At 46.7% G+C, this 21,881-nt stretch overlaps 1 protein-coding gene across 7 annotated transcripts; it reads right to left on the reverse strand.

Moving 5' to 3' along the window:
• On the reverse strand, positions 1-20,990 carry LOC144110646 (uncharacterized). 7 transcript variants are annotated; one of them, XR_013309885.1, is made up of 12 exons: positions 20,746-20,981; positions 12,183-13,029; positions 11,342-11,498; positions 9,899-10,028; positions 7,580-7,620; positions 7,419-7,512; positions 6,948-7,125; positions 5,097-5,149; positions 2,860-2,933; positions 370-407; positions 238-287; positions 1-146 (listed from the first exon to the last, which is right to left on the reverse strand). XR_013309885.1 is itself a non-coding variant. In XM_077643691.1 (11 exons), the coding sequence occupies exons 1-11, from the start codon at positions 20,749-20,751 to the stop codon at positions 124-126; spliced, it is 1,593 nt and encodes a 530-aa protein (XP_077499817.1). In that variant the 5' UTR covers positions 20,752-20,981; the 3' UTR covers positions 1-123. The 7 variants fall into 7 exon arrangements, 3 of the variants coding, with proteins under 3 accessions (XP_077499817.1, XP_077499815.1, XP_077499816.1); XM_077643691.1 differs by lacking the exon at positions 2,860-2,933 and having other exon boundaries at positions 5,121-5,149; XM_077643689.1 differs by lacking the exon at positions 2,860-2,933.
• Between the last annotated feature and the right edge of the window lie 891 nt (positions 20,991-21,881).

Raw genomic sequence — 21,881 nt, forward strand, 5'->3', positions numbered from 1 at the left:
TGTAGAAAATACTTTGATATTTTTACATAAAGGCACATACTAAACCAGCATCCTATATGCAATTCTTGGCACTGAAGAAGATGCTGAGCCAAAAGATCTCCACCAGCAGGCCATGTCTGCTGCCTAAAGGGTCTCCTCGTAGATGGCTGCAGGGAACACAGGCTGCAGTCAGGGCCTGATGTGTGCCAACAGATGGCAGCAGCCTATGCAGTCCAAAGCACCCACATGTCAACTTACCTTCTGCTTCATCACTTTCATCATTCTGCACGGTGCCTCCTCCATGCTTCCTAGAAAGCATTACAAACATACAGCTGCATGCTTTAGAGACAAAGCTAATGTGATGGCAAGAGACGAATGGCCTGCACTCACCTTGAGTTTGCACAGAGGTCCCTCTGAGTCGTCATAACCTGTGCCAAAGAAAGGGGTCATTTGGGGCACACCTTTCCATCAGCAAAAACCAACACCCCAGCACGTGCACTCGGGCAGCTCCACTCAGTGCAAAGCGAAAAGCAACAAGAGCACAAGTGTGCGGTCCTTAATGAGCTCATGCATGGAGAAGTGCATCAGGCAGGCCTCATTCACCATGCTCACCAGCCTGGTCGGCAGAGCTGAAAGCTCTGCAGGGCACAACGCCTGAAGGGGTGCGTGAACAGTGAGACTGAACTAAATCTGCATTTCTGAAGTTGTAAAGAGAAATCAAAATACATTCCGAAGAGTGCACAAGTTTCCTGCATAGGTACAGGCTGCGTCAGTCACACTCCTTAAGCACAGCTTACTTCCACAGACATATACTAAGCACAATGCGCCATTCTTGCGGCAATATACCGCCAGCTCTTGCTAGAGGAAATGGGCTTTTCTAGCAGTCTAAGCTATCACACTTCCCTGCTTATGACACAGCGTGACCTCACATTCTCCGAACATCTCTGAAGGATCCTAAATACATGAGCTAATATGCCGAAGCAGCTTGCACAACCTGTAGTAGTCCATGAGATCAAATTTGCTGCTCTTGTAAAAAAACGGAAAGGAAAAGATCAGATGAAAAATGTTATTTCTTTTCTGCACTAAGACTAAATAAGGTTTATGGTTTATGCGGGTTTAACGTCCCAGAGCGACTCAGGCTACGAGGGACGCCGTATAGTGAAGGTGTCCGGAAATATCGACCACCTGGGGTTCTTTAATGTGTTGTGACATCGCACAGTACACGGGCCTTCAGAATATCACCTCCATCGAAATTCAACCTCCACAGCCAGGATCGAATCCGCGTCTTTTGGGTCAGCAGCCGAGCGCCATAACCACTGAGCCACCGCAGCGGTACAGTACACATGAATACCCCTGAAAGCAGATTGGGCAACTGTCGCCGTAGTTTAGTTGGTGGAGTTTAGAAGACTTTTTGTTGGGCTAGATGGTGCATGCTGTAACAAAAGAACTGTAGTGCAACCAAGACGAACACAAGAAAGGACCACACAGGACTAGCGCTAACTTCGTCTAACTAAATAAGGCTAAATAAACAGCGAAGCATACCTACTAACACTAGCAAGGACAGCGTCTAGCTCAGTGCAAATGCACAAGCACAGAGACACTGCTTGACCGATCTGACAAAGAGGCCCTCATTAAACAAAACTAGCAGCACAAAGAAAAAAACTGCAGGTTCTGATCCAAACTGTGTGAACCTCAGCACGCATTCAACTCGAATGAGCTGAATGTCTAACAGTCATATACCACTCCGAAATGAAACTAAAGACTACACCAGTAAACAAATGGTTATTTTTCTGCCTCTGACACTGCTTTTGACAGTGCATTACAGTGACTTTGAAGCAACTAGCAGCAGCACCCAAATGCCACCAAGTGGCAGGGCAGTTCGAGCGCACAAACCATCATGCACCGTTCAAGCAGACCTTACATCAGGCACTGTATTAATGCTGAAATGATGACAGTGCAGTACAGCAAGAACCATCTTTTATGAGGAAGGTAAAATAAAAAATGGGCATTTCTGTGCAATCTAAATCAACAGTGGAACAACATGACAGCCTGAGAGATTCGCAGTATGTGTTTGTAAATAATAATTCTCAGTCCGGTGAGTTAAAATTAACTCATTCACGCACCCCTACATTTTAATCTTTTTTTCCATCATCCTGTGCACACAAAAAACGTCTAGTCTCAGCCCACTTTCGCTCACGAGGTGGAACACCACCAGAAGAGCACTTTGCCATGCGTGCGAAACTGCACAGGCCTGCGTAGTGAAGGTATGCCCAGCATGGTGAACATGGCCAGTGATCACACATTTGTGCAGCATCTGTCTGCTCACAAGCTAGAAGGAAAGACACGAAGCTCGTCAGGTGCCTTGGAAAAGAGGGTGCGGTGCCATGTGTGCACTGCATGGCCAATGCTAAGCATCTGGCAAAAAAAAACACTTCAGGGCGGCCATTCAAGAGTTCCAAGCTCTTGCCTGAAAGGCAACAGCTACAGCCTAAGCACTGACAGTAGTTGAGGCGGTGGCCTTGAGAACAGCTGGCAGTTGTTGCAACATGCCTCCAGAGACAAAGCCGTGAGTTCGTTCGCAGAGGTCAATGGGTCTTTTGACCAGCCAACAGAATGACAAAGCACCAAGCAATGATTATATTTTTGTGCAACTGATGGTATTTGGAACCAAGTGTGAAAACACTGGAGGGCCTGATTTTCACAGCATGTAGAGAGATGCTAGCTCTTGCCCACCTCATTGACCTCTTCCTGAACAGTTGTCATGGCTCTGTGCCAAGTCAGATGGTGCCATCAGCAAGCGAGTTCTCAGCAGCAGAGAGAAAGGGGGGTTCGGAGGTAAAGAGGCACAGCCAGCCAGGTGGTGAGGCCGAGCTAACTTGCCCGACACAGGTAGTCAGTTTGGCCAACCAGTGGCACGGGCGATCGGGACTCCTGTCCAAGCTTGCTGAAGGCGCCTACAAGGGGTGACATGTGAGCTCAGTCTGCTGCCAGGGGGGAGGGGCTGCTCCCCTTCTACAAGCCAGCGGCACGCACTTGCAGGTGCAAAACTGGCACAGTGAATCCCATTGGCTGAAGCTGCTCTGGCCACTTGAAGCATGCCTCACCACACCTTTACAGTCTGAAGTGATGTAAAGCTCATCAGCTGTCTCGCAGCCCAATTAGATGCTCCTTAATGTGGTGCAGGATGGAGGAATTTGAGGGCGGTGTGAACTGCTATACACGACCACATTTTCGCAAAATAAGCTGAAGTTGTGAACTTCATCATATGAGGCAGTTGAACCCAGTTATAAGACACATGGATGTAACAGACACTTTTCACTCACTTGGTTGGCTCCCTAATCTCTTCCATTAAGCGAACCTCTCTTATAACAGACATCAGGTATTGAAGACATTTGGTAATAAAGAACAAGTAATCCTTAAATCCTGATCAAGAACTTCACTTATAAGAGACGTTTTAGCTTCACTCGTGGAGTTTCGTACCCACTCCGCAGATGTGGCGCCATCACTCACAAATTGCTACCGCTTCCGTGCGCCAGTGAGAATGCAGGGCGTGATCACTCTCGTGATATCTATTATGGCTGAAATTAACATAAAATGGGCCAGCTAAATGTAAAACATTGACGAGGGCATATTAGATGCAAGCGCTATGTGACAAATGGCTTCCAAACTGCCAGCAGGGGCATGAGTGCGTGTGTGCCGGCATCTGCCTGCACTGAGAATGGCGAGAGCGCGCATTGGAGCTCCTCCCGCAATCATAAAGCTCGAAAACCGAAAAAAGAACCGTCAGTAAGTGGTTTGCGCAGTCCACAGGTTATGCCATGAACCAATGAGCAAGCCTCTGCCAGCGCGCCGCAGTGCACGACTCTTTACCACCCGCACTGATAGCGTTCCTGGCTTCGGATTTGGATGAATTTACAGTGGAGACTTTGGAGCAATTAAGTGGGACATGAAAAGAGTACATTTCCCAAAGTGTGCTAACCTATGGAGGGGACATGCAGGCAGAAGCGTGCCTCCAATCTACCCTTTGGGAAAGGTGGATTGGCCGCCTTGTAAATGCGATCGTGCGCTCAATTAAGGCAGGCACGCTTTTTGCTGGCCGCATTTCATGTGCTGCATTGTCGCTACACAAGGCTTCTTTTATTGCTTTTAAGTGCCCGGTTTGCGTAACGGAGTTTGCTTTACAAAACAACGCTGAACAGAAGGTTTAAATGTTTACGATTCATGATCAGTAAACTGAAAAAATTTTGGTCTTTTGCGTAATTTAGAACTGCATTTATCTCAAAATATTTCTTTTTCACAACTTCAAGTTACTGACGGCTAACTGTACTATACTGTTCTGCAGCAAATTAGTGCAAACACAGAGTGCCAACAAATGTAGTTGCAGAGCAGTAGAACGCACACAGCATCTTGACATATGCCAATCAGATGAAAGTAAATAGCTACATTTTCTTTCTTTGTTTTATTGCGACAGAAGCTTGTGTAACAAGCTAGAGACTTATTTTGTGGAACTCCTAGTCACTAGGTGACAACATAAATACAGCGAGAGATCAGAAACTAATGAAAAGAAGAAACCCTGCTCATAAGTGACCCCTCATATAACAGACAAAAACTGCTCTCTAGTACTTGGCAGTCAAAAGAGGGGTTCAACTGTACAATTGAAAGTGAAGTAATTCAGCTTGCAAATGCCAAGTGATGCTACCAGCAGGTGTGGCCACAGTAGAGATTTCTAGCCACTTTTGTGCTGCCGTGCAACTACAGTTGCCTCTGTTCTTGTCACTACCAACTTCTGAACTAAAAAAAATTCTGCCCTCTCCTGGTAAAGGAGTGATCATGACACCTCTGGCACCACTCTTTCAGCTGAGAATTCTGTGTGTGTGTGTGTGTGCCAGGTGCAGCCAGTTGCATCCTTCAGCCAGTGAAAAACCGCTGCAGCAACAACCACACCCTCACATCTCATTGCTGCACATCAGTGAGACAAGTCACCGGTCCACTCTGTGGTTACACATCCACTCACTTTAACCTAAGTATACACTGCATCATAAAGAGCAAAGAAGCCAGTAGCAGGCAATGTCGCAAAGGAAGGATCGAGAAAAATGCAGAGCAGAAAAAGCACTCACAAATTTGATGGAACTTGGATCTACCTCAATGTTTGCCAGGTCAGCATATCCCACTGCAAGTAAAATGAAAAAAAGCAAGAAGCTGGAACACAGCTGCAATACCAAACAAGCCTAAGCCTGAAAACAGCACTGTTAAGAGAATCTGACTGGTTATACAGTCCAGGCCCCTTTTGTAACAGTCCAAGGAAAACAAGAACACTGGTACAGCAACAAAAAGGAGCTGGCCTCCTACAGGTGCACATGATAACAGTAGAACATTCAAACCTCGTTACAGTCAACGGGCAAAAAATTGTACAACAGTTCACTATAGCAGAAATTTTTAGTAGTACAAAATTTAGCCAAGAACTCAAGCAGGAGAAGCACAATTTAGTCGGTGAAAGGATGGCAACAAGGAGAGACCTCTTCCGAAATTTTAGCGTCATTTCAAAGCTGCTCACGGTGACTGCAGAGGCCGCAAAAAATGAGTGCCAAACGCCACGTGGGTTGACTTCCCCGCACAGCACCGCCAGCATGCGGTGGTGACAGGTCAAATGCCAGCTAGGGCGGCTTCACCGGATTACACAGCGGTGTTGTGTGAAAAATGGGGTGCCAGAATGAAAGCTATTGGCATTTCAGCCACCTTTAATAAAGTTGACGTGAGCACGGGATGGCTACTGGGAAGCTACCAATAACCATGGTGCTTGTTCTGGGGCACAATCAATGGGTCAGAGAGGTTCAAACGAGTGCTGACCACCTGGCTACCAAATGTTTATGCCACTATATCTAACATGGCACTGCTGTCAAGTGCGAGATAAGCCCCTCCTCCAGTGCCAGATAAAGGTGAACTGTGGTGCAAATGCTTGCCGCTGCACCACCACAAGTCACTCATGTAGTGAGGAAAAGCCTGCCACCAGTAATCCGAGCAGCAGCAAAGCTTGGCACTCGGCAGTTTGATACATCCATTTTATGGCAATTGGCATTCAATATATGAAGTAAGGATTGCATGTGTTTGTTAAAAATATAGAGGAACAATTTCATAAAGCTAATAATCCGTAATATCCACATTCGTTACAACAAGATTTTACATGTACTGCTGTCTCTCAACACTGTAGCAGTAAAAGGGATAAGAATGGAGGCGTTGGGAACTGTTTGTGAAAGTAGAAAGCACATGCAAACATGCCAGCGACTAAACAGTGAACATACACAGCAGATGATCCTTTTCCCAAGTTTCTTTACTTTAGCCCCAGGCAGTGTGGCTTGGTACGAATAACTTGAACAATGTGCTCTGGCATGCTTCTGTAGCTGCACTACCACTGGCTGCTCCTCACCTGATTGTTACAACTCCCTTCCTCAATGTGCTTCTCAAGAGGGCGTCATGCAATGCTGTGCGCTTCCACTTTGCTCAGCCTGGCTTGTGCAGACTACTAGCTTTCAGAGACCACTACAGCATGCACACCCCAACATGGTGCTCTTCTCGAAGAGTGTTGATGCTTTGTGTGGCCGTGACACAACCAGGTGCTACGATGCCATTGTAGCTGTATCAACTGAATTTAGCCAGTAGAGAATAAGTCTGTGCAGGTTTGTTGTTCACACTTAAAAGAAATAATGGAGCACAAAAGAAGACACGACTAACAAGAAGACATGGGCAAGCGGACCGTGTCTTCTTGTTCGTAGTGGCTTCTTTTGTGCGCTATTATTTCTTTTTAAGCCTGGCCAGTAACCCTGATACATCACAAGTGGTGCCATCCTGCAAGTGTGAGCTCTTATATGGCCATGAAAACCTTGGTGCTTGATGAGGGACCACTGACAAGGCAAGAAACGCCCCATTTAGCGAGTCTCTGCCTGGGCCAAGAAGAGTCGGAGTGCACTTGCCTTCCCCTTGACTGTTTCGGACGAGCCACTTCCCGGGTGGGTTGTGCTCCATGCGCAGCACATACACGGGCTCCCCCCGATGCAGGGGCAGGTCAAGGCCCCTGGGCCCACCCCCACTGCTGCTGCCTCGCGCACGACCTGCGTCCAGGGGTTGCTGCCGCTCCCAGCCACCCGGCAGCTGTACATGCAATGCATCATCAGCCTGGACAAATGGCATCTACTCTAGCACCAATTCACCCACACACTCTGCAATCTCATCTTCCCTCCTTGGAATATCCACTAGGCTATGCAGGGGACCACTCGTTACCTGTTCTATGCATTACATTCCCCACCCTGGTTCATTTTATTCTTCTTGATCACCAGTGGAAACATCTGCTCCCCAACCAACTCCCTTCTTGTCTCGCAGTACACTATTACCTCTACTGTTTTCCTTTATATAGCTCCCTACATCGTCCTAACTTCCACCCTCACCCCAAATGTTTTGCACAGTCGATCATATTCCCACTTGTCCTTCCTGGGAAGGTTGTCCCTGCCCGTCAGTGGCGGAGGTGGCACAGGTGGTGGCCTGAAAAAGAAAAGAAATTGCGCAACTCTGTAGGGGCCTTATGGTGGGGCCAGCAGTGGTCACTTACGGGTCATCCGTGGGCATCTCTTCGTACAGATCTTCCAGGGTCTGGAACAGAGGACAAACACAATGTTTTTTGACTCACTGCAGTGCTGAACCACTTGGCACGTCACCAACAAACCTCACATTCTACAAGCCCAAATACTGTCAAGTTTAATTCCCATCAATTTTCCACCATGCCTAGTGCTGTTTTCCACTTTGCATTTAGACCCTTCTATCGCATTGAGCAAGCGTGACTAACCAACACTTGAACTAAATTTTTCTAAATTTGCAAATCAGCTGTTGTATATGCAATTTAAAAGGACACTAAGAAGAAATATACACAATTATTGTTCTCTGGCGCCATTAATGCACCTGCCAACAATGCATTTATTGCTGATAAAAGTTAATTTAAAAACATTCCCACCACTCGATTCAAACTTGTGACGTCCACACCAAAAAAAACGACACCGCTTTGAAGTGCATGCAGGTCATTAGCCTAGCATCTAGGCTCTCTTGATTTGTATCTGCCTACAGCCAGAAACTAAAGAATGTCCCTCAAAGGAGGAACTCCAGCCACTGCAGAGTTTTTTACCATACACTGGCGGCTCTTCACTTCATCCACTATGGACGCCCGAGGCATGCCGGGAAGACAGCACACCGGATTGACATCTAGTGGCTTGTTGATTGTGCTGTGGATTGAATTTTTTTGGCTGTTCAGTTTCGATTTCACCACTGTAGTTTTTACTGACGTTTTGTGCACTTTGTGGTTGTGTAGTGCTGCTATGCATGCAGTTCAGATTCGAAGCATCCGAAGGCACTTGACTCGAAGTGAGATAAGCACAGTTTCTGGTGCCTGCTAGGCCCGTTTGCCCCTCACTCCGTTTGCCCCTCACTCGAAGCCATTTACACAGCAAGCTGCGGTTTGCTCAGAGGGAACCTGTGCTACCTGTGCACTGAAATGTCAAAGAAGGGAACAAGGTTGTTTTTTTTTTTTTTTGTGAATTGAGAACTCAGCAGTCTGCTGCCGTGACCACTCTGCATATTTCTTGTAGGAGTCTCGGAGACACTTTAAAAGCACAAAGTACTTCAACAAGCGCAACCTATGTTAACCGTACTCGCCAAGGATTGCATTTGGTTCTGTTTCGAAGACTGGCAGTGGTCGCGCATTGCATGAAGGAATGACTTCCACTTCATGAATTATTTCACACAAATACCTGCAAGTTGCACTTGTCAGCATGAACACAGCCATCACTAACTTGTGGAAGGAGAGGTTTATTGTGCTTTCTGATTCATGTTTTTCTTAGAAAAGTCGGTAAGCGCAGCTCCAGGAGGCACTTGGTGTGCACAAACTAGTTTCTTATAAAAAAGCGGGTGCTCAGGCAAGTTTCTCATGGCAAGAACATAGCCTATAGTATATATGCACAGACATAGGGCACGTCCCGCACAATAGCAGACTACACCAATGGAACGTTTCTGTTTTTTGCAATGCGAGAACGGAAGCTTCTAAAAGATAGTACTTTAGCGGTAACAATTTCTTTTAAAGAATATTTGCTCTGAAAAGTGTGTCTGTTAAGCGCAAAAAATTATTTTCCACAGTTAGCTATATTTGGTGGCATGAAGAGAGAGCCCTCTCTAGGCATTAGCAAATTTGGTGACCATTTATGCTCATGTTCTTTTCTGCTCATTTATTGCAAGGCACAATAAGGATATTTTATTACAGGACATACTGAATGTCAAACAACGCTTCCTTGGAATGTACGTTTTGTGAAAATTTGTATTTCTGCAGTCGTAGTCATGCTTTAGGGCCAAGCCAGGTACGACAGCTGTCTTCCCGGCATTCCCATGATGGATGAAGTGCCCTTTAAGAAAGTCGCATAGACGGTGGCGCCAGCTTTCCCTCTATTTAGAAGTTCTATGGGTGTGGACTCATTAATCCCCTGGCCCCTGCTAGTGCAGGTCTCTGTGAAGTGCAAAGAAATTAACAACGAATTAATAGGATTAGCCGCAATGTCATGAAGCCTCCTTTGAGTGGCATCTGCCCCTTCATTCTTGAGTTGTACCCGACTATAGAGCAACCATGTTTAGTATAGCTGCAGGGTGGTACTGCAGCGCTACTCTCACTTGTGCTCTTTGTTGCAAGCTTACTCTGAAGTTATAGACAGGGAGGAGAAAGGCCAGCTGCCAACAATGCAGACAGCCATACAGCAACCACTAGGGCTGGTAACAATTAGTGCAACAGTCTCTTGTGTTCTTTCCGCTGTGTGCCACACAATGCAGTCAAGCAACGTGTCCAACTGGTCTCTTTCCCACAGGCACGAAACACTCTGAGCAGGAAGACACTCACGTCCTGGTACAGCTCATTCTTTTCTGCCCGTGGAGGCAAGGTGGGAGGTGCATCATCCTGCTCCGTGTCTGCGTACAGCTCGTCGTCGCCACCACCACTGCCCAACTCTTCGTCCTCCGTGTACTCGGGGCTGCAGCCACAATGCGCTTTTACAGGCGCCACCTGGCTTTAGCCATGGGCCAGTCGGCACATGACGATGCAGCAACATCAGTGAGACTAGGAGACTTTTTGAATGTTAAGCCAACCTCACTGTAATCCAATGACTTTTGGCCAGTACCAGCTAGCTTGTTAATTCAACCCCTGTCAATTCGGGAATCTGGATAATTCTGGAACTGAATCTGGATAAATCTGGAAGTGCCGGCACAGTCTTGGACAATGTTCATGCAAGTTTACGGCGTCAGACGCTCACTACTTTAGACGCTACAGGCCTCGCGCCGGTTAATTCGAATGGGCTTGCAAAGGAAGGTCATATCTAGGAATGTCAGGCACGGCAGGCGGCTGTCAAAAAAGCTCTACTTAAACCTGATTTTCACACTGCACAGTCACCCGCACACTTCTGACATGCGCACAATATCAGGCATGACGACCCCTGATGACCCATGATGCGTCATCATGATGACCATGATGACCCCTGTATCCTAGAATTGTCTGACCTTGTGATTTGTTTTGAATTTCTGAGCTTTGTGTGAAATTGCGGACTGCGCATTCATCATGCGCCATTCGCTGTTTGTACAGTGAAGCACTGCCACACATCCGATCCAGGCGGCCGTGGTTGAAGCCTCTTCACAAGACTGCCAGTCCAGTTCCCAATCATTCAACAAATAAATTTGCCACACTGCAAGCGGTTCTTCTTCGTATTTCTCGAGGTCATTCGATAATTTGAACATTTTTCTCCCTTGAAATTCAAATTAATGAGCTTTTACTGTACTACTTTTATCACCTGCAACACATGCAGCACCTGCATTCTTTTTTTTCACTGGCCCTATGCCATTCATGCTATACTCCGTTTCATACATCAGGTGCAGCACTGTGAAAGCTACGGAAGTAGTCCGGACGGGAAAATAAAGGAAGGTGTGTTACTCCGCGCTTGTTCTGTGCCCGAGTGGTTTATGGCACGAGAAAGCAACAGCGTGTTGTCAGCAATAACAGTGCATTTAATCAAGATCATGACAAATGTGTCATGTGGTAAGCCTACAGGCAAAGCATTTACTATGTTTCACTCACTACAAATAACGCACAACTTTTTGGTCGCGGGTGCAGGCAGTGCAAACAAGAGCACTAGCTTTGACAGCGTTGCACATGATGTTTGAAACGAAGTATAGGTGCTTCAGTGCAACGAACCAATCATTTGGAAGTCAGTGTGGTGTCAGCATATTTGCTTTACCCTTGCTTTGCCCCCTCTCCTTAAGCACTGTTCCCTAGCAGTGATGATAGTGCACTCACATTGGGGAGGTTGGCTGCCTGGACTCTGAGACAGCCTCGTCTTCGTGAGATTCATTGGTGACAGGCAATGCAGGCAGCGTTCGTGGTGGCTTGGGCACGGCGAGTCGCAGTGGCGGTGGCCGTGATGTGGGCACGGGAGGAGGACTCCGGCCAGGTACTGCGTGTACATGGGCTTCACTGCTCAGAGGAACTTGCTCTGCAACAGCACATGCCACTGAGACCCTCAGTTCCCTTTCCGATAGGGACAAGTCACCTTCTTGACCCTCAGTTCTCTTCCCAACAAGAGAAAGCAGGAGTGAGCCAACTTCTTTACGTCGAGTTCTCTTTCTGATGGAAAAAAAAAGTAGGAACAGCGAATCAATGGAATTGAACTTGTTGAACACCAATTCCTTGGCTGATGTGGAAAAGTAGGGACTTGCTGATAAAATCAGCAAATGCACGCAGTTGAGGCCTGGCACCAAAGTGAATCACTATTCACACCCCAACTAACTCTTGGCTGCAAAGTAGCTCCTGAGCTCTCAAGCAACAAATAAATAAATAAATAAACAAATGGAAGATATGCTCAGCACTGCTTAAATTTTCAAATGCAATGCAAAACAGAAGGTCACCTCACACTATATCTTACACAATTGGGTGACTCTCTATGCATTTTAGAAACTAAACTTGGCAACTCTCAGCCTTTATACACAATATTTGATGCAGCGCTATTCAAGTGTCCATTTCACGTCACCTTTTGAGGTCCTTACAAAAAGAAGGAAAGGATAGAGCTGGCCCTACGCAGAATTTTAGCTAAGCACATCCGTATGAAGAAGTGTACGAATACAAGGCAAGCAGTACTTACGTGGAGGCCTGTCAGGCTGTGCTGCTGTACTTGGCGTGGGGCCTTGTGGACTAGATATGGATGGCAGGCACATGCCAGTGGGCCGGGCTGGCTTTGGGGGGCAGCTACCAGTGGCCGCAGGCAGCTCGCGCCTTCGCCACCCGGGCACCACAGGATGGCGCACCAGCTGTGGGGGCACATACAGTGGTGGCTCAGGAAGCTTTTGCTTCGGCGAGGACACCGGGGACTTTGGCAAGCGCGGTGGCACAGGAGATGGTGCCTCCTCACTGTGCTGAGGTGATGCGATGCTCCCTTTCCAGCCAGACACCGATGGTGGTGGTGGTTTGGACAAGGAAATGGGTGTCACGTAGTCCTCCTCGTCCGAAAGAGAGGAACTTGGCTGCTCGGATGTTCTGTTCTCATCTTCCACGGCTGCAGCCTCGATCATGGGCGGAACTCTGTGTGTGGCAGCACTGGAGGGCCGCTTCTCAGATGTAGGGCTCTTCCCTTCTGCAGCCTTGGCATCACGTTGCAAGGCCAGTTGTATAACTTTCTGCGCTACAGCCGCCCTGGTGCGCTCGAAAGAGGCCCTCCTGGACGCGTCCGCTGTCCTCGGTAAATTCACGCTGTCCTGAGCAGCTAGACCCTGAGGAGACTTCTGCTGTGCACAGACAGAGATGCTGGGCTTGTTGGATGGCTTTGGTGCAAGGCTGGGACGGGGAATGCGCACTTCGGCCGGACCATCTGACTTCTTGAGGCTGCCAACATGGCCCGCGCACTTGGCGTCCTTGTCATTGAACAGGTTGCGGAGGGTCTGGACATTGGCTCTTGGAGTCGCCGACTCCAAGACTCTAACCCCTGGCTCATCCTGCACACACAATCCAAGACAAAGAGGTTGGAAGCTCAAGTGCTGCTTGTAAACAGATATACGGCAAAGCAACTGAGGCGCTACTGCTTTTAAAAACTTCTTCATCAGAAACTTCAGAAGAAGCAACAAAAACATCAAGTGAATGAATGGACTATGAAACAATTAAATGGTGACCGCCAGAGTATGCTTCATTTGCTTGGAAGGCTCAGGCAAAGTAAACTAGAGGATGTACAAAGACTTCTGACACGTTTTATCTGCGTTAAAGAAAGAAGAAGCAACTCAATTCAGTCACCAAGACAGCACAGTTTTGCAATCTCAGGTAGCTAGAAACTAGGCAGAAAAAGCAAAGGTAGGAAGCGCTGTGCCCAATACTTCATGTGGAGCTAACGATCAATAAGAACATATACTTGCATTCAGTGGCTGAGCTTAGCACTTGAATAAATCACAATATAACAAGGCTTTTGGTTTATTGGAGTTTAATGTCCCAAAGCGACTCAGGCACTGGGGACAACGCCGTAGTGAAGGACTCCGGAAATTTCGACTATCTGGGGTTCTTTAACATGCAGTGACATCGCACGGTCCACGGTCCTCTAGAATTTCGCCTCTATCAAAATTTGACCGCCGCGGCCGGGATCGAACCAGCGTTTTTTGGGTCAGCAGCCAAGAGCCATAACTGCTGAGCCACTGTGGCGGCTTATGATCTAACAAAGCATCCTTACTTTTCATGTACAAATGTCTTCTGTTTGCCGTTATTTCTTGATGCACTAGAACTATGAAAAGATCCGCTCAGTCCTGTTGTACACAGTTCCAGTGTGATAGTGTATGAAACAAGTCTGGAACGTTATAACCACAGGTGAACTGTCATTCTCAATGTGCAATTTTGTAGTAGCTTCTTGGAGTATTTCTGTTCTTCAGTAATAGCATAAAACATTTCTTAGTCCAAAAATTACAGGCCAAGCATACTGACTGCCCAGGCTTCAGGCCATAAGTTTCCATGAGACAATATTGAAAGCTGTATTCGCAAGCAATTCATAATTAAAAAGCTTCATAATTGAAATTTTCAGCATCTATTCTTAAAGGACTCATCATCATCATCATCATCAGCCTGACTACACCTACTGCAGGGCAAAGGCCTCTTCCATGTCTTTCCAATTAACCCTGTCATTTGCCAGCTGCGCCCACCCTATGCCTGCACACTTCCTAATCTCATCCGCCCACCTAACCTTCTGCCGCCTCATGTTACGCTTGCTTTTTCTTGGAATCCACTTTGTTACCCTTGAGGACCAGCGGTTATCTTGCCTTCGCATTACATGCCCTGCCCAATCCCCCATTTCTTCCTCTTGATTCCAACTAAGATGTCATTAACCCGCGTTCGTTCCCTCACCCACTCTGCCCGCCTCCGGTCTCTTAACGTTACACCTATCATTTTTCTTTCCATGACTCGCTGCGTTGTCCTTAACTTAAGCTGAACCCTTTTCGTTAGCCTCCACGTTTCTGCCCTCTAGGTGAGTACTGGTAAGATACAGCTGTTGTGCATTTTTCTCTTGAGGGATATTGGTAACCTGCTACTCATGATCTGAGAGAACCTGCCATATACGCTCCACCCCATTCTTATCCTTCTAGTTATTTCCCTCTCATGATCCGGATCAGCTGTCACTACCTGCCGTAAGTATTCCTTTACCACTTCCAGCACCTCGTTGCCAACTGTGAACTGCTGTTTCCTTGCTAGACTGTTGAACATTACTTTGGTTTTCTACATGTTAATTTTAAGACCCATCGTACTGCTCTGTCTGTTTAGCTCATTGATCTTGATTTGCAGCTCATCTCCTGAGTGACTCAGCAAGGTAATCAGTGAAATGCATATTATTTAGGTGTTCTCCATTAACTCTTATCCCCAACTGTTCCCAATTCAGGCCTCGGAATGCCTCCTGTAAAGAGGCAGTGAACAGCATTGGCGAGATTGTATCTCCTTGCCTAACGCCCTTCCTTATTGGAATTTTATTGCTGACTTTATGAAGGACTATGGTAGATGTGCAGTTCCTATATATATCTTCCAGTATTTTCATATAAGGGTCATCTACAACCCGATTCCGCAATGCTTGTATGACTGCTGAGGTTTGCATTGAGTCAAATGCTTTCTCGTAATCAATGAAGGCTATATATAGGAGTCGCTTATAATCTGCGCATTTCTCTATCACCTGATTGATAGTGTGAATACGATCTATTGTGGAATATCCTTTACGAAAACCAGCCTGCTTCTTGCCCACCCTCGCATTGAAGTCGCCCATCAGTACAGTGTACTATGATTTTACTTTGTTCATTGCCGATTCCATGCCTTCGTAGAAGCTTTCAACAGTCTGGTAAACATGACCGGATGTAGGTGCGTAGGCCTGCACTACCTTCGGCTTGTACCTCTTATCAAGCCTAATTACAATAGCTGCCACCCTTCCATTAATACTATGGAGATCCTCTACGTTACCAGCTATATTCTGTATAATGAGGAATCCCGCACCTAGTTCTCGTCTATCCGCTAATTCGCGATAGCACAGTATGTGCCTGTCCTTTAGTACTGTATAAGCCTCATCTGTCTTCCTAGCTTCACTAAGGCCTATGACATCCCATTTAATGCCCGCTAGTTCCTCGAACAGCACTGCTAGGTTAGCCTCACTAAATAGGGTTCTAGCGTTAAATGTTGCCAGGTTCGGATTCCAGTGGCAGCCTGTCCGGAGCCAGAAATTCTTAGCCCCCTCCGCTGCGTCACAGGTCTGACCGCCGCCTTGGTCAGTTGCTCCGCAGCCGCTGGGGACTGAGGGCCGAGGGGTAATTGGTTTGTTTATAGAAGGTTGTGGCCAAGTACTACACCAGGGTGGCCAAATACTGTTCTGGCGAGGGAGTGCATAGTCGGGTCTGGCCACCGAGATCGGGCCGCACCCCAGGCGTGCTTATGCAATTCCATCGACACACGGAGTTCCTTTTCTTTTTTTTTGCAAACCTAGTGGAGAATTGCGCGGCACCGGGATTCAAACCCCGGTCCTCTTGCACGCGAGGTGGATGCTCTACCTCTATGCCATCGCGTGCCTCAAAGGACTGTAGGACTTTAGTTGGGTGTTTTCTTCTTTCAAATAATGAGTTAGACATTACTACACAAGGACCACTACATGGTACTCGCCTACGACCGTAAAATAATTTATAATCGTATTTTTTCTCTCATGCCGTTTCAGTTTCATCAACCGAATGGTGGCTATAACGTCTTATTTACTTTCAGGTCATGTCAGGCACAAAAAAAGTAGAAATATAAACACTGATATGAGTTTTAATTCACCAGCCTGCTTCAAGAGCTCGAACGACAACAAATGATGCATCATCAGTTATATTCTGTTTCTTTTTGTGCCTCACGTGACCTGAAGGTCAACTACACGTCATCACAGCCATCGTTCGGCTGCCAAAACCAAAACTGAAACGATATCAAGGAGAAATTCAATTACGACTATAAATTATTTAACGGTCGTAGTCAAATATCATGCGACGATTTGTTTGGTTTGTGGGGGTTTAACGCCCCAAAGCGACTCAGGCAATAAGGAACGCCATAGTGAAGGGCTCCGGAAATTTCGATCATCTGGGGTTCTTTAACGTACACTAACATCACACAGTACACGGGCCTCTAAAATTTCACCTCAATCGAAATTCGACCGCTGCGGACGGGATCTAGCCTGCGTCTTTTGGGTCAGCAGCTGGGCACCATAACCACTGAGCCACCACGGTGGCATGAATATTGATGTCTAACGCATCATTTTAAAGAAAACACGCAAGCAAAAATTTGGTGTCTGTAGTCCTTTCATTTGTTTGCATTTCTTGTATTATTCCCTTCCAGTTAGGACCTTCAAGTGAAGGTCCACAGTATGATAACATAAATAAACAAATAAACAGCATGCAAGAGAAGGCGGCAACAATGCTATGCTACAAAGGTGTAAGCACGATGCGTATCAGCCACGGAACCCAATCCTACTTCAGATGCTCGAATTGACTTCGTGGCTTGTCTGGTCGGAAATGAACTACCTTCAGGCCATGTGGACATCAGTGTTTATTATTTTCATTGTTTGTTAGTATCTAAAATGCCGCTGATGAAAATACTGCCGAGACATTTTTTGACTTGAGTTTGACTGGAAAAAAACAGTATAGCATCTTCCCAGCATGGTGATTCAACATCAAGTGGTTATGATCCTGTTTTACATTCTGCTGAAATTTTCATTCCCCTTTGTTTTCCTTCTGCATAACTGCTGGCACGCAAGGTACTCTGCACAGACAGGCACAGAGAGGAAAGATGCACACAGCGAGCACAATGAGAAGACTCCATGCACACCACATCCAGGCTAAGCAGATATGACACAACAGCCATGCTGCAGAGCTCATAAGTCTTCTTGGCCTTCGGCCATCAAGCTAAAACTGTGACCACGATACTACTGTCGCATGTTTCTGCCAGATGGTGCCAGTTGGTAAACATTCACTTCAGCTGCCTCAAGCATGCATGCATGCATTAAAAGAAGTGAAGTGCTCATAGGTGACAGTGAGCTAGCTGTACCTGTCAATGCTGAATAAACTACACTCCTCGGGTGTACAAGTGTTGCCCTACCAGCGATGATTTTATAGCTGCACCCCAAAAAAGCTCTAAAATGCAACCGCGACACGAGTCCTCCATCACTTTCTACCTGCCACTATGTGGCAGCGTAAAATGTAATAACTCCATCCAACTACGTCACAGGTGTCAACATTATACGAAGGAGAAAAAGAACGATGCACCCAGAGTAACTAGTGCAACCTCTGTTTGGTCTAGTTGGCACACCTTATAATTTCACAAAGCGTTAGTGCGAATCAAGAAAAAAAAAGTACAGACCATGAATAAATCAGCCGCGAGTCTGAGTTTGTTGTGTTAACCTTCTTGTCCTTGTCTGTGTGCGTGCAGTACCCTTTGTTGAGACCACGAGACACTTGAGTAGCTATGGTCATTGTCACAAACATGTTCCAAGCCTGCTGAAATTAAATAAAATTCATGATTAATTCCCTCTAAAGGAGACTGTCTGCCCAGAGTATTAGAAGAGTGCAGCACAGGCTTCCTTTAGGACTCCACCCTCCATCAAAACTAAACGAAGCAACAGTTCCAAGCGCTGGTGAGTCACAGCAGCAGCCACTTCCCCTGAACCCAACAGCTGCACAAGTGGCTGCAATGCGAGAGACGTGGGCTGCACAGTTCCTGGAAGATGTGCCCCCCCCCCCCCCCCCCCCCCCCCCCCCCCCCTTCCCCTTCTCCACAGGAAGAGTCCTAATCGTGTCCAATTGAGTAGCAACCCCTCTCAGGACGCACACTGGGGGAACTCCGTAGCTCCAATGTGCTGCTTCACTTCATCACAGACACAGCCCTTTTTGGTCTGCTTTCAGCAAAAATTATTTTATTTCTTCATGTATCTACATAAAATTTTTGAGCATATCAGAACTAATTCTAAGACTACTTGCAAAAAATTTCACTGTTATATATCCAGAAAATTCTTTTCTAATATATATTTTTCCTCTGAATCTTGCAACAAGGTTGCAGAGTCAAGAAAATGTGGCAGAAGTCTGGTTAAACATTCATTGCGTTTCTGCTGCTATGCTACAGCTCAAGACATTCTTGAAATTTTGTTTTCTGCTGCGCACAAACATTGGTTTTAAATTTTTGTGATGCAGTGTCTGTTGACGTACCTACAGTGAGAAGAAAATTTCGTACAAGACATTTAAAGTTCCAACATCTGAAAAACAATTAATATTTTAACCTGTCCTATGGTCCTAGCCATGCAACGAAATAAATGGGATCAAACTAAAAGAAACAATCGTGAAGAAATCTGCTCTACACGGCGAGTATCTAAGCAGAAAATCGTAACAAAAAAAAGCACCCATTGTTCAAGGGTTTCCCCAATTTTTTAATTTTTCCCGTTTGGTACGTTTCACCAAAGAAACTTTGGGACTGCATAAAAAACGAGGCATATAGCAGATAGAACAATTTAAACGAAAAATAAACTTCTGGCCATTTTTCGGGCAGCGGAAATAAAGGGATAGCAGGCAGACTGGAAAAATGAAATGCCGGCTAGCAAAAATCTTTTCCTTCCTTTTTATTACTTTGAATATACCACTACAACTACTGCTTTTGGGGATTTCAAAGCTGCGTCCTCGCTTAAAGCAGTTGAGGCAGCCTCAGTTATTTAGACGGGAACGATATAAGCTCATGATCAACTTGCCATGCATGTCCTGTCATGAATATTGTAATGGCTGGCTCCTTAGTTCGCAGTCCAAAATTATGCCAGAAATGTAAGCTGAGTGCTCTGAGCAGTGACCGGAATGTTCCCATCTTTAGTTAATGTTTCATGTTCTCTTGTGCGCTAGATAGAAATATCCACATGGTGGGTGTTTAATTAGCAAACACCGTAGTATATGCTGTCACTCAATTGCTTCAGCTGTCATTTAAAAATGCATGATGAAAGCTGCATGTACACTCGTGGAAGTGCAGCCGCCCAAGACGAAAATTACCTTAATTTTTGGCATTAAATCAGACCAACCAACAAAAAAAGGGGGGGGGTGTTCCATTAGAAGATTACCATTATTTCAATTTGCCTCGTTAGCTTTAATTGGGACTGCTCCGGCAAGCTTGTAGCCTTTCTCGGGCGGTGGCCCTTTTGACAGTAACACCATAAATTGGGAAAAAGTGCAGCACAGCACCGCGGTGACGCAACATGTTCCTGCATGCTCTGTGCCACAGTGCGAGAAATGAGTTTCTGGCTTCATATGAACATGAACTCCGAACATAAAAAGAAATTCCCCTTCTTTGTGGCCAGGGCGACTTGTACGGAGGCGGAATGCGTGACGTTCAACACTGGCTCGTCTCGAATTGGCACGCTCTTTTCGGACCACCCGCGGCTTGCGCCATGGTCAGACCCACGCAATTTCTCCGATGCGTCACACACGGGATGTATTGCACGAATTCGTCTTTTCCGTGCCGATTACGCACTCGAGCGATAATAGGCTCGACGGTCGCGCAGCAGAGCACACACGCACACAGACAAAAAAAAAAAAAAAGAAGCCGTTGACGGATATGCGCGCAGGGCACGGACGCGCAGCTTTCCGCTCGGCATCCGCCGATAAACGCTCTGACCGGGGCAGGATGCCGCTCTCCGACGGCGGCCGGGCAGGCACAGCCGCGCTTCGAAAAACGAAAAGCGAACCGGCCGCAACGGGCTGGGCGGCCTTCGCTCGAGCAATTAATTTTTACTCTTTAGCCGGCGATCGGCGCTGCCCCGCCGCCGCGGAGAAAAAAAGGAAACGACGACGGCATCGACCCGCGCGGAGGCGAAACTTTCTCCGAAGAAAGTTGGCGCTGCTGCTGGCTCCTACGTGCGACGAGGACCGCACGCAACGATGACCAGGGTTCGGGACATCTCTGGCGTACACGAACTCGGCCGGGCTGCCGACGAAACGTGCCGACCGACGAAAGTCGGCACGTTTCAAGTCGCACGAAGGTGGGGAAGAGGGAGGCCTGATAGTAGAGCAGCTGCAGGCGGCTCTTTCAACTTGCCGATCTAACCGCCAGCTACTTGCAACTGTCACTCATCTCGCAGTTGATTACTTACCCGAATACCTCCGCAAACACTACGTGTCACATGAAAACCAAGTGACTCATGAACTATAACTCACCTTCATAGGACACTACACACACTTGCACCTTGCGCGGACGAGGAGACCACGAGAAGGAAATAAAACTACTGCGAAACGCTACGATACAAGCACTGACGTTAATCTGCCAGTTCGCGAACCCACAACTTTGAGTGTAACTCACACAAACAACGATCAAAATGACCCGCCCACATCATACGCATGCACACGAGCAATCAACCGATGACAAACCAGCAGCAACAGCCGACGAGCGAGGCGAGGAGGAGACGCGTTCAGCGACTCTCTTTCTCACGCACACACACACACACACACAACGCAAAAGCAGAGAGAAAGAGAGGGAGAGTACATGCAGTAGTGACAAAGTGATCAAAATTTTCGCCCACTCCCAATAAAAATAATAAGGAAAAGGAGATAGCGGCGCGTGTGAAGTGTGTGAGATAAACTCTGCTTATGAAACATTTCTTCACTGTTTACTCTTTATTTAAACGAGTCGCAGAACTTCCTATGAAACTTCGCTTCTGCACTACTTCGGAGTTTCCTCAGTTTCGGTTTCACGGTGCCAGGTGATAAGATGAATGTTACTTGTTCCGAAACTCCAATATGAAATAATGATTGAGCAAGAACCATGTTATTCTACTTCAAGGATGTAACAGTTTTGTCATTTGTCTACGGTTCGAGTATTGTTCGAGTGTTGGTAGTAGTAGCTCTATGGAGTATTCCTCATTCATCCATTGCCTAGCAAAGATGCCAGAAAGTCTCACGCATGCATGTGCGGGAACATAATATTCACCGCTAAGATTTAAAAAAAAAATGTCATATATGCTTTGTCCATCACTAGATTTCAAAATAATAAGACAGGACAAATGCACAGGGAAGCAGTGAGAAGAAAGGAACCATTTGTCGAAAGCAGACAATGATGTTGATCATGACAGACGAAACCGAGCGTCCTCAGCGGCCAAAAAGTTAACTAACGTTGGCGCACGCAGTTCTCGATGCGCATTGCACCTATCACTGATCAATGCCTCCTGAAGAACATGCCTGAAGCGCCTCGTCGATTTCAATGGGCCCGGAGATCGCCACGCCATTGCGCAGACCGCCCGCTAGGCAGCGCTAAAAGATAACCCTCAATTTCGGTTTCCATTGGCTGGGAGACTGTG

The sequence above is a fragment of the Amblyomma americanum genome, chromosome 11, assembly GCF_052857255.1.
Source record: "Amblyomma americanum isolate KBUSLIRL-KWMA chromosome 11, ASM5285725v1, whole genome shotgun sequence".
In the NCBI taxonomy this organism is placed as follows: Eukaryota; Metazoa; Arthropoda; class Arachnida; order Ixodida; family Ixodidae; genus Amblyomma; species Amblyomma americanum.